Source organism: Mobula birostris, chromosome 5 (genome assembly GCF_030028105.1).
Source record: "Mobula birostris isolate sMobBir1 chromosome 5, sMobBir1.hap1, whole genome shotgun sequence".
In the NCBI taxonomy this organism is placed as follows: Eukaryota; Metazoa; Chordata; class Chondrichthyes; order Myliobatiformes; family Myliobatidae; genus Mobula; species Mobula birostris.
This window is the reverse complement of record NC_092374.1, coordinates 203,333,737-203,351,248: the sequence shown is the minus strand read 5'-3', so window position 1 is coordinate 203,351,248 and position 17,512 is coordinate 203,333,737. Positions and strand designations below refer to the sequence as shown.

The following is a 17,512-nucleotide window of genomic DNA, read 5'->3' as shown; positions in this document are numbered from 1 at the left end:
CTCAACACGCTGGAGGAACTCAGCAGGTCGGGCAGCACCTGTGGAAACGATCAGTCAACGTTTCGGCCGGAACCCTTCATCAGTCCTGATGCTGCCCGACCTGCTGAGTTCCTCCAGCGTGTTGTGAGTGTTGCTTTGACCCCAGCATCTGCAGAGTATTTTGTGATCAGATTTCTGAAAAGTCCACGAACCCTTGCTGTTTTTGCACGACTTATTTAATTTTAATTTATTTTCCATATTGTAATTTATATTTTTATATATTGCACGGTGCAACAAATTCCATGCTCCTCGTCCCTTTTTTTCTTTTTTCCCATGGCCTTTTCGATTTCCGCCTCCCTGACCTGTATCAGCCCGCCCCTTACTTCTCCCCCTCCTTCCTCCTCCTCTCCCCCTTCTCCCTCCTCCTCTCCCCTTCCCCCTCCTCCTCTCCCCCTTCCCCCTCCTCCTCTCCCCCTTCCCCCTCCTCCTCTCCCCCTCTGCCCTCTCCCCTCCCATCCCGTTCTCCCGAGCGGATAGACTCGCCGATCCGGCTCCGGGAACGAGGCAAAGTCTCCGCCGGAGCCATCTTCGGGGATCGGGTCCGGGGCTGCGGGTCTCCCTTTCACGGACCCCCGCTGGGAAATAGGAAACTGGCCCCGCGGTGAAATGTTCCTGAACCTCGCTCACCCTCAATCCCGGGCGCGGCCGCTTCCACTCCGGCCGGAGCCTCCTCCGAGCATAACTCCCTGCCCGCTCCTCGAGGGGTAGTTTGTAACGTGCAGAAGGAAGTTTGCAAACTTTTCAAAAACAACATAATAAGTGGAAGGACGAGTGGAAACCTGCAGCGAAGTGGATAGGCCGCGGGGGGATGGGGATGAATCAGACCAGGAACCAGCCCTCCAGGTCCACGATGTTGTAAAGCCGTCGGAGTGGGAGGTTATAATTTCCCTGTGATTGATTCGGTTACACAGAGTGTTGAGTCCATTTTTTTAACACTTGGGTCGTAATTGCGCCTATTATTTGTTAACGTGTTTGTGGTAATGATACTTTATGTAACTTTACACCGTGCAGTTGGAACCTGGATTTCCTCACTTGCAGGCTCCAGTCAGTTCGGATCGGCAAAATAAAAAACATCGCCTCCACAATCTCCATCAGCACAGGAGCACCACGGGGAAGTGCGCTTAGCCCCCTGCTCCGTTCACCGCAGACGAGATGTACCCCAGGCTATTTGGTGCGGCTGTAACGAAACCCAATTTCACTCGGGATCAATAAAGTATATCTATCTATCTATTTTGGGAGGCCAGGGAGGAGATTGCTGAGCCTCTGGCGGTAATCTTTGCATCATCGATGGGGACCGGAGAGGTTCCGGAGTATTGGTGGGTTGCGCAAGTTGTTCCATTATTCAAGAAAGGGAGTAGAGATAGCCCTGGAAATTATAGACCAGTGAGTCTTACTTCAGTGGATGGTAAGTTGATGGAGAAGATCCTGAGAGGCAGGATTTATGAACATTTGGAGAGGCATAGTATCATTAGCAATAGTCAGCATAGCTTCCTCAAAGGCCGGTCGTGCCTTACAAGCCTGCCTGAATATTTTGAGGATGTGACTAAACATATTGATGAAGGTAGAGCAGTAGATGTAGTGTATATGGATTTCAGCGAGGCATTTGACAAGGTATCCCATGCAAGGCTTATTGAGAAAGTAAGGAGGCATGGGATCCAGAACTGGCTTTCCCACAGAAGGCAAAGTGTGGTTGTAGACGGGTCATATCCTGCATGGAGGTCGGTGACCAGTGATGTGCCTCAGGGCTCTGTTCTGGGACCCCTTCTCTTCGTGATTTTTATAAATGACCTGGATGAGGAAGTGGAGGGATGGGTTAGTAAGTTTGCTGATGACACAAAGGTTGGAGGTGTTGTAGATAGTGTGGAAGGCTGTCAGAGGTTACAACAGGACATTGATAGGATGCAAAACTAGGCTGAGAAGTGTCAGATGGAGTTCAACCCAGACAAGTGTGAAGTGGTTCATTTTGGTAAATCAAATATGACGGCAGAATATAGCATTAATGGTAAGACTCTTGGCAGTGTGGAGGATCAGAGGGACCTTGGGGTCCAAGTCCATAGGACACTCAAAACTGCTGCGCAGGTTGACTCTGTGGTTAAGAAGCCATGCGGTGCATTGGCCTTCATCAACCGTGGGATTGAGTTTAGGAGCCGAGAGGTAATGTTGCAGCTATATAGGACCCTGGTCAGACCCCACTTGGAGTATTGTGCTCAATTCTGGTCGCCTCACTACAGAAAGGACGTGGAAACCATGGAAAGGGTGCAGAGGAGATCTACAAGGATGTTGCCTGGAATGGGGAGCATGCCTTATGAGAATAGGTTGAGTGAACTCGGCCTTTTCTCCTTGGAGCGACAGACGATGAGAGGTGTATAAAATTATGAGAGGCATTGATCGTGTGGATAGTCAGAGGCTTTTTCCCAGGGATGAAATGGTTGCCACAAGAGGACACAGGTTTAAGGTGCTGGGGAGTAGGTACAGAGGAGATGCCAGGGGTAAGTTTTTTACTCAGAGAGTGGTGAGTGCGTGGAATGGGCTGCCAGCAACGGTGGTGGAGGCGGATACATAGAAACATAGAAAATAGGTGCAGGAGTAGGCCATTCGGCCCTTCGAGCCTGCACCGCCATTTATTATGATCATGGCTGATCATCCAACTCAGAACCCTGCCCCAGCCTTCCCTCCATACCCCCTGATCCCCGTAGCCACAAGGGCCATATCTAACTCCCTCTTAAATATAGCCAATGAACTGGCCTCAACTGTTTCCTGTGGCAGAGAATTCCACAGATTCACCACTCTCTGTGTGAAGAAGTTTTTCCTAATCTCGGTCCTAAAAGGCTTCCCCTTTATCCTCAAACTGTGACCCCTTGTCCTGGACTTCCCCAACATCGGGAACAATCTTCCTGCATCTAGCCTGTCCAATCCCTTTAGGATTTTATACGTTTCAATCAGATCCCCCCTCAATCTTCTAAATTCCAACGAGTACAAGCCCAGTTCATCCAGTCTTTCTTCATATGAAAGTCCTGCCATCCCAGGAATCAATCTGGTGAACCTTCTTTGTACTCCCTCTATGGCAAGGATGTCTTTCCTCAGATTAGGGGACCAAAACTGCACACAATACTCCAGGTGTGGTCTTACCAAGGCCTTGTACAACTGCAGTAGTACCTCCCTGCTCCTGTACTCAAATCCTCTCGCTATAAATGCCAGCATACCATTCGCCTTTTTCACCGCCTGCTGTACCTGCATGCCCACTTTCAATGACTGGTGTATAATGACACCCAGGTCTCGTTGCACCTCCCCTTTTCCTAATCGGCCACCATTCAGATAATAATCTGTTTTCCTATTTTTGCTACCAAAGTGGATAACTTCACATTTATCCACATTAAATTGCATCTGCCATGAATTTGCCCACTCACCCAAACTATCCAAGTCACTCTGCATCCTCTTAGCATCCTCCTCACAGCTAACACTGCCGCCCAGCTTCGTGTCATCCGCAAACTTGGAGATGCTGCATTTAATTCCCTCATCCAAGTCATTAATATATAAACAACTGGGGTCCCAGCACTGAGCCTTGCGGTACCCCACTAGTCACCGCCTGCCATTCTGAAAAGGTCCCGTTTATTCCCACTCTTTGCTTTCTGTCTGCTAACCAATTCTCCATCCACAGCAATACCTTACCCCCAATACCATGTGCTTTAAGTTTGCACACTAATCTCCTGTGATACGATAGGGTCTTTTAAGAGACTTTGTGGGCCGAAGGACCTGTATTGTGCTGTAGGTTTTCTACGCTTCTGGGTCTCCGTTCAGTGTCTGCCACTCCAGAGAAAAGAACCCAAGTGCAAAGCCGTGGCAGTTAATAGGTAAATGGTCCTGTGATTAGTTTGGGGTCGCCGGGCTGTGTGGCTCATTGGGCTGGAAGGAGCTGTTCCTCACTTTATCCCTGAATATATAAATGTGGGAAATCCAGAGCAACACAGGAAATCCCAGAGGAAGGAACTCTGCAGGTCAGGCAGCATCTACGGAGGGGAATTTCCAGTTGGTGTTTCGGGCCAAGACCCAGTGAGACACACGGTCAAGCACTTTTCATTGGCACCAGTCACACTCTAGTATTTCAAAATGATTTTATTGGACAATAACAAGGCAATGCAGAAATAATGTACAAACAATCCTCAAAAAAAAAGTTAAAAATAAAAGGTAGCAAGTTGAGGGAAATGGCTTCATAGGTAATCGTCATGTACAGTGGAAATTGTTCAATACCTGTCTGTGCAGAATATCTCATAGAACCACTGTCCATTGGATCTGATGGTCAGCTTCACTCACCCCAGCGTTCACTCATCCGCAGACCACCCTTCGAAGCAACAGATGTAGCTATCACCAAGCTGCTGGCTCTGTACTGTTTTCTGTTTACCTGCATTCCTTTTGAATTATACTTTAGGAACTTATGGCACTATTTTGTTTTATGTGCTGTGTGGGTTTACCATGGTCTGGAGGAACATTGTTTCATTTGGTTGTATGCATGAACAGTCAGATGACAATAAACTTGAACATGAACGGGGTGAGATAACCCTCTGCCTGGGAAACATGTTGACCCTTTAACATCACAGTCAACATCAAAGGTTCTGCTGTCGTGGATAACGAGAGCTCCACACACACACATTGCATTGGTATTGACTTAAGCAGCACTCAAACTCTATACAGTATATAACTAAGGATTATTTCCTGTCCCTTACTTGCAGATGGCAGTTTTGTTAGCTGAAAACATTTTACCATATCCTGAATAAAGGTATTCCTTTTGCCTTTAGCTCTGGCGGGGAGATGAGGAAAATGGCAGAGAATTCCCTGGAGTATGTCTTACTGATGCAGAGAGGTAGTCGGGAGCAGTTCAGCATGGCAGATTGTACACAGGCAGCCAGTCACTGGCATTCTGAGGTGTCAGGTTTGGAAGCAATGCTCAGGGTTCTGGCTCGTGCTCCAGGGGCTGCAGCTCTTTCCGCCAGAGACCAGAGGTGAGGATCCAGGAGCCAGATAAAATGAGGTTGTGGCCTTTTCCCGAAATTGATCAGGGCAACAAGGGGCCAAGCTGGTAGCCGGTACCAGACACTCCTTCAACTTTCCTATAGGCTGTATTGTCCAGGAGTAATCAATATTGCCAGATCTGGGTCTCTTATCTAACAAAAGATGGACTGGCATTTGAAAGAGTCTGGAGGAGATTCACAAGAATGATTCTGGGAATGAATGGGTTAATGTATGAGAAGCCTTTGAGATAAGAAAAATGAGTGTGTATCTCATTGAAACCGATCAAATACTGAAAGGCCTACACAGAGTGGCTGTGGGACAGTGTTTCCTGTAGTGAGAGAGTCTAGGACCGGAAAGCACAGCCTCAGAATAGAAGGATGTCTGTTTAGAACAGGGATGCGGGGGGAATTTCTTTCACCAGTGGGTAGTGAATTTGAGGAATTCATTGCCGCAGGTGTTTGTGGAGGCCAAATCTTTCAATGTACTTAAAATGGAGGTTGATAAGTTCCTGATTAGTCAGGACTTCAAAGTTACGGGAATGTCAATGAGATTGAAGAATGCAGAGGAAATTTACAAGGATGTTACTGGGACTTGAGTTATAGGGAAAGGTAGAATAGATTATACCTGGAGTGTAGGAGAATGAGGGCAGATTTGACAGAGGTATACAAAATGATGAGTGGTCTAGATAGGGTAAATGCATACAGACTTTTCCCTCTGAGGGTGAGACTGACTACAAACAGACATCCTGGGTTAAGGGTGAATGATAAGGTGTTTAAGGGAAACCTGAGGTGGAACTTCTTCCCTTGGAGGGTCGTGCAAGTATGGAATGAGCTGCCAGTGGAAGTAGGGTTGATTGCTACATTGAAGAGAAGTTTGGATAGGAACATGGATGGGAGGGGAATGGTGGGTTATGGTCCGGGTGCAGGTCACTAGCATGGATTTAGGTGGGCTGAAGAGCCTGGTTCTGTGCTCCAGTGTTCTATGATTTTAAGAATTAATTCCTGAATGTTTTATGTGTTTTCTTTATCCCTCTGTTCTGAAGTGTAAGGGAAACACTCTGATCTCATTGGATACTGCAGGAGTAATCTGGATCTGAAATCCCGAGGGATTTCGCATAAGGTGAGCTTCTCATCGCCGCAGATACCAGAAACTACTAGACAACAAAATGCAGTTTTCAAATCACTACACTGTGTATGACGAACTAGAAACAACAAGCTCGTGTGTTAGCATGATGGAAATGCTTGATAAAACGCAGAACACTGAAATCACAACCTGGACCATAGCCCTGATAGTGTCATCCACTGCTAACACCACACAAACCATATATTCAGCCCTCCAACCCGGCATCAGCTGGGGCAAGAATTAAAACGACTCCTTTGCCCCTCTGGTACAGGAATAACCTTCTACTATTTACTTATTTACACCCCAACAGCGTAACCTAATGAGGACTCCAGTAAGAGATTATCTCACTTGGAAAGTGGGAGGGCAATCAGTTTAAACTCACCAAGTTAATGCAGCAGTTAAGATGGGGAATGGGAAAGTTGTCAGGATACTGGACTGTCATAATAATTAAAATCCAGTGTAACTTCTGGGTTCTCCATCACAACAAGCTAGCAGTGAAGTGATTTCATCAAATCTAATGTCACAAAGGTAAATCACGACTAAGATCTCAGCAGATTACTGAATTTGTTACAGATGAGGTAATATTCTGACTGATTAATAGACAGACTCCATGGGATTAGACAGTCAGCCATTCTCCCAATGTTTTGACGTAAAAGCTAAGCTGAGGAAATATTTTGCAATGAAAACAGAATTCTTTTTCACGCGGGGATGCTGTTCGTAATCGGCTGGAATTCCTAGAGCTGGAAGCCAGGACCACCAAAAAGACGGTAACCTTGGTGCGGTTTGGAGGCTTGCCCGTCTCGATGATCCGAAGAGTTATGTTGGCTGGAGTCAGGGCTTTATGTTTTGGCTCTTGGAAGGGTGACCCGTGCCAAACAGGTCAGAGGCTAGTGGCCAGACTAAGAGTGGTCCACCGGTCCTCCGAGTCTCGGGGTTCAGCTCAGAGCTAACGACCCTGACTGGTAAAACAAATGTGTTAATGAAAGAGCGATGAGGAATCCCTTTACATCCGAGTGTGACAGTATTCCTGAGTCTCCACCAGGGACTTGCATGACTGACAGTAGGGCAAGCTACTGGCATGATGAGAGTTGCCCTGAACGCCGCCAAGACCAAGAGGCCAAGTGACAAGAACAGGAAGGCAAATTACTATCTGAATGCTGTCAAGTTAGGAAAAGGGGAAGTACAACAAGTTCTGGGTGTCCTTGTTCATCAGTCACTGAAAGGAAGCAGGCAGTTACGGCAGGCAGTGAAGAAAGCTAATGGCATGTTGGCCTTCATAACAAGGGGAGTTGTGTATAAGAGCAAAGAGGTCCTTCTGCTGTTGTACAGGGCCCTGGTGAGACCACACCTGGAGTAGTGTGTGCAGTTTTGGTCTCCAAATTTGAGGAAGGACATTCTTGCTATGGAGGGAGTGCAGTGTAGGTTCACTGGGTTAATTCCAGGGATGGCGGGACTGTCATATGTTGAAAGATTGGAGCGACTGGGCTTGTATACACTGGAATTTAGAAGGATGAGAGGGGAGCTGATTGAAACATATAAGATTATTAAGGGATTGGACATGCTAGAGGCAGGAAACATGTTCCCGATGTTGGGGGAGTCCAGAACCAGAGGCCACAGTTTAAGAATAAGGGGTAGACAATTTAAAACGGAGTTGAGGAAAAACTTTTTCACACAGAGAGTTGTGGATCTGTGGAATGCTCTGCCTCAGAAGGCAGTGGAGCCCAATTCTCTGGATTCTTTCAAGAAAGAGTTAGATAGAGCTCTTAAAGATAGTGGAGTGAAGGGATATGGGGAGAAGGCAGGAAGAGGGTACTGATTGTGGATGATCAGCCATGATCACAGTGAATGGCGGTGCTGGCTCGAAGGGCTGAATGGCCTACTCCTGCACCTATTGTCTATTGACAGACAGAGATGGCAGACCGTCATTGCTGCCCTAAACACCAGTGGCGTAACAGTAACAGTCAGAAGGAACAACACCTCACATTCCATCTGTCCCACCTAATGGCATGAACATCGATCTCTCCAACTTCCAGTAACGTCTCCCCACGGCCGCCTTTCTTTCATTTCTCATTCCAGCGGCTGCGATTACAGACCCTGACAAACACTGAGCGGCTAACTCTTCCTGGAACACACCCCACTTCAGCCTTGACACGGTTAACCTCCGAGCCCTTGTCTGTCCAACCGCTGTCATCTTAACTTGGTGCCACACCACAACCTGACCCAGGCTGAAGATGAAGACCCCATGAAATACTTAACAGTACAATTTCCCTGCCTCAGTAGTATAATTTCAACGGTGAAAGCTAAGCCGTCAAAAGAACTCCATCTGGTGGAACCCAAAAGGTGAAAATACAGTCAAAAAAGGCAAAGGCTGTACAACACATACTATTTTCAGTGATATCCACTCTAAACCAGGGATTCCCAACTCTTTTGATGCCATGGACCCCGACTATTAACCGAAGGGTCTATGGACCTCAGGATAGGGAACCGCTGCTCTAAACAAACATGGGACAAACTTTCTTGGTAGACTCAAACAATACTTTTCCCTTCTAAAAATAGATGTGATTTTTCAGGACTCGAAAATAATGGCTTAGATTGGGAATAGACCATAAGACATAGGAGCAGAATAAGGCCATTCAGCCCATCAAATGAAGTCTCCGGCTTACAAAAGCCACAAGTTTGCCCCATTGGAAGGAAGCGGAAACACGGGAGGAAGTTTCCCAATCCTATTCCTTTCTAAACAGAGATGACCCTCCCTCCTCCAATACCTGGTGCTTGGTATTCCTGAGGTATGTAATAACATTTACTGCCTAAAATCGTCCCTGCATTAATACTATATTTTTTATATATAAAAGGCAAAATATCTCAAATATTTAATCCTTACAAACATCCATTCCTTCAAAATTATTATTCTGGATATGATTTTAAAAGCTTCCGATACAGAAAATCTTTTCCTTCCCTTCAAAAGGACAAATTTTACACCAAAGTTATGAAACACTGTATTACAAAATGGGAGGCAAACTCAAGAGCAAGAGCAACCCAAACCCAACTGGTGCGATACAGGAGTGATGGAGGGAGAACGTGAAGAGGAAGAACGCAGTCGGCCAATGCGGCCCACGGAAACCCGGCTGGCCACAGCTCTCTTGAGGGAGGCTAACCGTCCGTGAGGCGATGGAGGTGCGTTTGCAACGAGCCGCTGACGAGAACGACAGAGAAGCTCTGGTGATCAGAGGGTGACTCCAACATCGGTCGGAGGACCCCAAATAGTTTTAGATGTTGGACTGCGAGATCTTCCCGACATTGGAGCAGGGACAAGAATTTCCTGTGTGTGCACCCAGAGGAGAGAAGGGAGTTGCAGAGTTTAGAAACGAGATTAAAATTGTTTGAGATTAATGAAATAATTAAATTTATAATGCTACTGGTGATGCTGTCAATTCATCCCCCAGAGTGGGACCTTTGTGCTTGGACCACCAGTGCCCCTCTACTCAGCACCTCACTCTTCCCCACACCTTCCCTCCCCCACCCCTCTGTCCCTCCCGCACATCACAAATCCAGGAGCCATCCTCCTCTTTCACAGAGGTCAGCCCCCAGGCTCCACTGTCTCTATAATTAAGCCGGCAAACCGTAAACAGTCTCCTTGACTATGGCTCCATCCTCCTAGTCTTGTTTCCACTCCCTGCTCTATCCGCCCACCTGCGGTGGGGGTTGCGGGGAGGCGGGAGGGGCTGCGGTGTTGCAGTCGGGTTCGGTCTGCGAGGCGCTCTGTGGGCGCGGCTCCCAGACCCTCGCCTCCCTCCGCGGCACGGGAGGCGCTTACGTGAGCCACTTGGCGATGCACTGGTCGAACACAGTCCTGTTGGAGTGCCAGTCTGTGTGGTGCACGTTGTGGACCTCGAACGTCACGATGGCCCCCCTCATGTCCAGCGTCTTTAGCCCGAACGTGTCCCTCAGGTAGATCTGGAAGGGGAGAGAAAGCAGCGTTCAGGTTCCAATTTCCTTATCACCCGTACAATTGGTGAAATGTGTCATTTGTATTAACAACCAACGCAACCTAACCAACCTAACACAGCCAGCAAGTGTCTCCACACAGCTCGGCTGAACAGCACAGAAAACAAGCAGTTACATTTACTTATTTAGAGATACAGGCCCTTCTGACACAAAAAGCCACTCCACCTACTTATTTAATACTAGTGTGATCACGAGACGATTTACAATATCCAATAGCTTACTGATTGGTATGAGTTTGGAATGTGGGAGGAAACTGGAGCACCCAGAGAAAACCGTTGCAATCACGGGGAGAATGTACAGGCTCCTTACAGATGGCGCTTGAGTTGAATTCCGATGCCCTGAGCTGGGACACTGTGCTAACTGTTACGTTACTGTGGCACCCAATACAAGCAACAACAACCAAAGGAGCCCATTTCATCCCCCCCACCCAACAACCCACTCACACACACAGCCAGGCTTCCAACCACAGCATAGCCCACTTCCAGGCCCAGGACTCTCAGAGTCGCAGACATCAGGCCTCTAACCTCCGGACAAGCTGGTCTAAGGGTGCACGCTCTCACGTCTCAACCTCTGGACCAGCTGCGTTCGGGACTTCGAGCCAAGGACTCGGCAATCATGCATTTGACTTTCGGGCCTTGACCCCAGGGTCTACTCATCATGGGTCTGGCCCTCAGGCCTTGAATGTTGAACTTTAACCCCGGGGCCTGCCAGTCTTTATATGCCTTCTCCAGTCCAGTACCTTAGTCAAACAAATGACCCACTGAGTCTTCACCACTTACCCCAGCGTCCGTCATCACTTACCCCAGCGTCTGTCACCACTTCCACCAGCGTCTGTCCCCACTTACCCCAGCGTCCGTCACCACTTACCCCAGCGTCTGTCACCACTTACCCCAGCGTCCGTCACCACTTACTCCAGCGTCTGTCACCACTTACCCCAGCGTCCGTCACCACTTACTCCAGCGTCCGTCACTACTTACCCCAGCGTCCGTCACCACTTACCCCAGCGTCCGTCACCACTTACCTCAGCGTCCGTCACCACTTACAGCATCTGTCACTACTTACCCCAGCGTCCGTCACCACTTACCCCAGCGTCTGTCACCACTTACCCCAGCATCCGTCACCACTTACCCCAGCGTCCGTCATCACTTACCCCAGCGTCCGTCACCACTTACACCAGCGTCCGTCACCAATTACCCCAGCGTCCGTCACCACTTACCTCAGCGTCCGTCACCACTTACCCCAGCGTCCGTCACCACTTACAGCAGCGTCCGGCACCACTTACCCCAGCGTCCGTCACCACTTACAGTGTCCGTCACCACTTACAGCATCTGTCACCACTTACCCCAGCGTCGGTCACCACTTACCCCAGCGTCTGTCCCCACTTACCCCAGCGTCCGTCACCACTTACCCCAGCGTCTGTCACCACTTACCCCAGCGTCCGTCACCACTTACTCCAGCGTCTGTCACCACTTACCCCAGCGTCCGTCACCACTTACTCCAGCGTCCGTCACTACTTACCCCAGCGTCCGTCACCACTTACCCCAGCGTCCGTCACCACTTACCTCAGCGTCCGTCACCACTTACAGCATCTGTCACTACTTACCCCAGCGTCCGTCACCACTTACCCCAGCGTCTGTCACCACTTACCCCAGCATCCGTCACCACTTACCCCAGCGTCCGTCATCACTTACCCCAGCGTCCGTCACCACTTACACCAGCGTCCGTCACCAATTACCCCAGCGTCCGTCACCACTTACCTCAGCGTCCGTCACCACTTACCCCAGCGTCCGTCACCACTTACCCCAGCGTCCGGCACCACTTACCCCAGCGTCCGTCACCACTTACAGTGTCCGTCACCACTTACAGCATCTGCCACCACTTACCCCAGCGTCGGTCACCACTTACCCCAGCGTCCGTCACCACTTACCCCAGCGTCTGTCACCACTTACCCCAGCATCCGTCACCACTTACCCCAGCGTCCGTCACCACTTACCCCAGCGTCTGTCACCACTTACCCCAGTGTCTGTCACCACTTACAGCATCTGTCACTACTTACCCCAGCGTCTGTCATCACTTACCCCAGCGTCTGTCACCACTTCCACCAGTGTCTGTCACCACTTACCCCAGCGTCCGTCACCACTTACCCCAGCGTCTGTCACCACTTACCCCAGCATCCGTCACCACTTACACCAGCGTCCGTCACCACTTACCCCAGCGTCCGTCACCACTTACCCCAGCGTCTGTCATCACTTACCCCAGCGTCCGTCACCACTTACTCCAGCATCTGTCACCACTTACCCCAGTGTCCGTCACCACTTACCCCAGCGTCCGTCATCACTTACCCCAGCGTCCGTCACCACTTACTCCAGCGTCTGTCACCACTTACCCCAGCGTCCGTCACCACTTACAGCATCTGTCACCACTTACCCCAGCGTCGGTCACCACTTACCCCAGCGTCCGTCACCACTTACCCCAGCGTCTGTCACCACTTACCCCAGCGTCCGTCACCACTTACCCCAGCGTCTGTCACCACTTACCCCAGCGTCCGTCACCACTTACCCCAGCGTCTGTCACCACTTACCCCAGCGTCCGTCACCACTTACCCCAGCGTCCGTCACCACTTACTCCAGCGTCCGTCACTACTTACCCCAGCGTCTGTCACCACTTACCCCAGCGTCCGTCACCACTTACCCCAGCGTCCGTCACCACTTACAGCATCTGTCACCACTTACCCCAGCGTCGGTCACCACTTACCCCAGCGTCCGTCACCACTTACCCCAGCGTCTGTCACCACTTACCCCAGCGTCCGTCACCACTTACCCCAGCGTCCGCCACTACTTACCCCAGCGTCCGTCACCAATTACCCCAGCGTCCGTCACCACTTACCCCAGTGTCTGTCACCACTTACAGCATCTGTCACTACTTACCCCAGCGTCCGTCACCACTTACCCCATCGTCTGTCACCACTTACCCCAGCGTCTGTCACCACTTACAGCATCTGTCACCACTTACCCCAGCGTCCGTCACCACTTACCCCAGCGTCCGTCACCACTTACCCCAGCGTCTGTCATCACTTACCCCAGCATTCGTCACCACTTACCCCAGCGTCCGTCACCACTTACAGTGTCCGTCACCACTTACCCCAGCGTCTGTCACCACTTACCCCAGCGTCCGTCACCACTTACCCCAGCGTCCGTCACCACTTACACCAGCGTCCGTCACCACTTACCCCAGCGTCCGTCACCACTTACATCAGTGTCCGTCACCACTTACCCCAGCGTCCGTCACCACTTACCTCAGCGTCCGTCACCACTTACCCCAGCGTCCGTCACCACTTACCCCAGCGTCCGTCACTACTTACCCCAGCGTCCGTCACCACTTACCCCAGCGTCCGTCACCACTTACCCCAGCGTCTGTCACCACTTACAGCGTCTGTCACCACTTACACCAGCGTCTCAGTGATGAATCCCAGGATACTGATATTTCTTAACTGGTTTATTATTGTTACACGTGAAAAAATCCTGTTTTGTATGTCAGCCCTACAGATCATTTCATCACATCAGTCCACTGAGGCAGCACAAGGGAAAACTGGGACAGCACAGTAGGGGAGCTTTGCATAAAGCTATTACAACGCCAACAGTCCGGGTTCAATCCCGCTGCTGTGCGTGAGGGGTTGTGTTTTTTCTATGTGACTGCGTGGGTTTCGTCCGGGTGCTCCCGTTTCCTCCATCATTCCGAAGATGTACTTGTGAAAACGTTAATTAGTTACATCGGGTGGAACTGGGCGGAATGGGTTTGCTGGGCCGGAATTGTATGTTGTTGTGCAGAGAATGAGAGACAGAGAGAGGGAGGGAGATTGAGTAGGAGAGAGAGAGAGTGCGTGTGAGACCGAGGGAGCGTTGCACAGCCCAGCAAACCACCTATCTAACACTAGTCTAGTCACAGGACAATTTACAATGGCCAATTCACCTATTAACTGGTACATCTTTGGAAACCAGAGCACCCAGAGGAACCTCGCACGTACATGGGAAGGAACATACAAACTCCTTTCAAAGGGAACCACAATTGAACTCTGAACTCCAACACACTGAGCTGTAATAGTGTCGCGCTGACCACTACACCACCGTACTGCCCATTGTGTATGGGGTGTCAGGGAGGGGTAGCACCTCTGGTGGGGGAACACGTCGCGTCCTTTTCAGGGTGGTTAGTCCACCTTTGGTCCCCACCTGGTACTCAGCTCTCACCTGTGGCTCCCCGTAGCTGTTTGCATGCGACAGCGACCACACCCCGGGCAACGGCTTCGGCAAGTCGGCTAAACCAGGTGAGGGTAGCCGACGGTTTTCAAAGGGAGTTGTCTATCCCAGCATGTGAAGACAGACTCCGGCGGATTGAGCAGACGAGACCAATGGAAGGTCCAACAGTCAAGAAGGCGGTCTCTGCAAGCGTCGTGGAAAGTGTAGAACAGGACAAGACACAGAAGACGTCCTGGTCATCCACTGCGCCTAGTCCCATCCCCAGCCGTCTAGACTCTGTCTTGCCACTGGATCCAGATGGGAAATGGGAAGAGAGAGTGAGGCTGACGCTGCGCAACTCCCCCCCACTTAAATCCAAATCACGTGCTAGTCTCGACACCATCAATAATGGTGTCGAGGTCCTCATCGACGTTGACGATGGACGAACACACACGAGTTCTGAGAAAGGGTCTTTGAACTGAAATGTTGAATGGGTTTCTCTCTCTACAGATGCTGACTGACCTGCCGAGCAATTTCTGATTTTATTTTCGAATGGTAAGCCTCATCCCAAAAACAGATGCCATGGAGGTGGAGGAGCTGAGAAAAGGGAATACCATTTTCACAAGCGACGGGGTGGGAAGGAGTATAGTCAAGTAATTGTGAGCATCAGTCGTCAGATAGTCTTGTTTCACTGGTCTGGGTTAAAGCTGCCCCCAGTGGTGGGCACTGGTACTTTAGAAAATACATTTTCACCTTCAGTTCTGGAAGAAATTGGGAAACTTCAGAGAGAATGAAATATTTACCTGGATTAGAGAACATGTCTTATGAGGATAGATAGTGCAAGGTAGGGCTTTTCTTCTTGGAGCAAAGGAGGATGAGAGGTGACTTAATAGAGGTGCTCAAGGTGATAAGAGGTGTAGGAGTAGAAGATAGCCAGACTTTTTTTTCCCCAGGGAGGAAAGGAGGAAATAGGTAATACCAAGGGGAATAATTTTGTTATTGGAGAGTACAGCGGGGACGTCGGAGGTAAGGTCTTTACAAAGTGCGTGGAACATGCTGCTAAGGGTGGTATTGAGGCAGATGTATTAGGGGCATTAATGAAACTCCTAGACAGGCACACGGATGATAGAAAAGATGGAGGACTATGCAGGAGGAAAAGGCTAGAACGATTTTCGAGTGCGGTAAAAATGGTCGGCACAACAAACACCGTGTGCCGAAGTGTCTGTACTGTTCTGTGGTCGATATTCCGGTGATGTCGACTATATCCAACAGATGTCGCCTGTTCCCAGTTCAATTCACCGACACCAGCAAGCATCTCCATAACACTGTGAAAGTCAGTTTTTGTGCTGCTGCAAAATATTAGGTAACGCGAAAAATGAAACCCTCGAATCAGCGGCTAATTACAGAGAAAGTTTAAAAGAACGACTTTAAAACGGCACGGCGTTAAATTCCATCCAACGCCTGTAGGTGGCGATCTCGCTCCACAGAAGCAGCGTCATTCACAGCCTTCTTCACTCGCGGTGATTTACACTAAATCCATCGGTAATTCTTAGATATCCGTTAGTAATATTGTGTTTGAGCTCCTGGCTTTCTCTCTGAAGCAGTAATTGAAACGGTTTGAACAGAGCTGAGGCCCAACCTGTTCGAACCTAACAGCAAAGCTGTGGTACTTAAAAGTGACACCGTCCACCGTATGTGTCTTTGTGCACCCTGATGAGTGGTACTGTGCATCAATATGAAATGCCCGCCACGGGTACAGATGTTATATCATGTTTTGAAAACCCTAGTCCTGTGAAATCCTGCACGAATTTTCTTCAGTTTTCGGAACCTAACTCGACTTTTCATCAGAACATTGCCAATACTAGAGATAATCTCATTAGCTAGCAATGGCAGGAACTCCCAAATTACAGTGTGGAACAGGCCTGCCCAACGAGCGCATCACAAAGAGAAACTCGCATCTCGCAAACGCTTTCCACTCGCACAGGAAGCTGCAATGTGCAATGCATTCACAGACGTAAGCAATTCTGCAGATCCTGGAAATCCAGACCAGCACACACACACACACAAAATGCTGGAAGAACTCAGCAGGGCAAGTAGCATCTATGGATATGAATAACTACTAATACTACTACTTCGACTCAGGCCTAGCGGCCAGCGTCGGGCACGATGACGGACTCTCCACTTCTCCCTCTCCCTCATCAGTGTGTTCAGTTCATCTACATTAGCCGCGCTGCTGTCTTCTAGGAGCGTGTTGACCATAGTCTTGGGAGGGCACCCAGGGTTCATCCTCCCGTGCTTGGGCTCCCATATGATGACTAGGCTGGCAGGTAACTCGGGGTGGCGTAGACAGTGCCCCGCTAGTTGCAGTCTTCTCGCCTCCATTTTAGTGGAGAGCATCAGTAGGTTGTTATAGAGCTCAACGTTCGTCATGTGCTGCTGCCAACTCACGTCAAGAGCCATCTGGAGCATTCGTGTATAACAACCATCTAGAGATTTTCACATCGTCTTGATGAGTGTCCACGTCTCGCATCCGTACCTGAGAATGGACTCTATGACTGCTATGAAAATCCTCTTTTTAAGCCCTCTGGTCAGCTTCAACTTCCAGATTTCCTTCATGTCGTTCATAGCCCTCCATGCCAGCGCCTTCGGTATCATTATGTCCTTCTCCAAGCTCATCATTCTTGACCGGAGGTACTTGTAGGCAAAGACTTTCATAATGGTATCATTCTTTACGGTCTTGAGAGTACCTTCGTCGCAGTTAAACGCCATGTATAAACATATATAAGATAGAAATAAACAGTCGACGTTTCAAGCCGAGACCCTTCAACAGGGCTGGAGAGGCAGGGGACACAGGCCAGAATGAGAGTGCAGGTGGAAAAGGGTCACAGCTCACATGTGATAGGTGAAGCCGCAAAAAATGCAAAGGGCTGGAGAGGAAGGAATCTGATAAGACAGGAGAGCAGACCATGGGAGAAAGGGAGGGATGGATGCCAGGGAGAGGTCTTGGAGAAGTGAGGAGAAGAGAAGGGGTGAGAGTTGGAATGGGAATGGAAAAGAGGAAAGTATGAGAAATTACCAAAAGTTGGAGAAATCGATGTTCATGCCAT

General features: G+C 49.5%; 1 protein-coding gene across 4 annotated transcripts in view; it reads right to left on the bottom strand.

Annotated features, from left to right (window-relative positions):
• Positions 1 to 4,161: 4,161 nt before the first annotated feature.
• Positions 4,162 to 17,512, bottom strand: part of LOC140198283 (lysosomal thioesterase PPT2-A-like) — a 43,978-nt gene continuing 30,627 nt past the window's right edge. For 2 of the 4 annotated variants that reach the window (XM_072259343.1, XM_072259346.1), the window contains 2 exons: positions 9,983 to 10,122; positions 4,162 to 9,487 (listed from right to left, as the gene is read on the bottom strand). In XM_072259343.1, the coding sequence (XP_072115444.1) occupies positions 9,319 to 9,487; positions 9,983 to 10,122 (309 nt within the window). In that variant the 3' untranslated portion in view covers positions 4,162 to 9,318. Of the gene's footprint in view, positions 9,488 to 9,705; positions 10,123 to 17,512 lie in introns of those variants that run through there. The other 2 variants (XM_072259344.1, XM_072259345.1) reach the window with 2 other exon arrangements.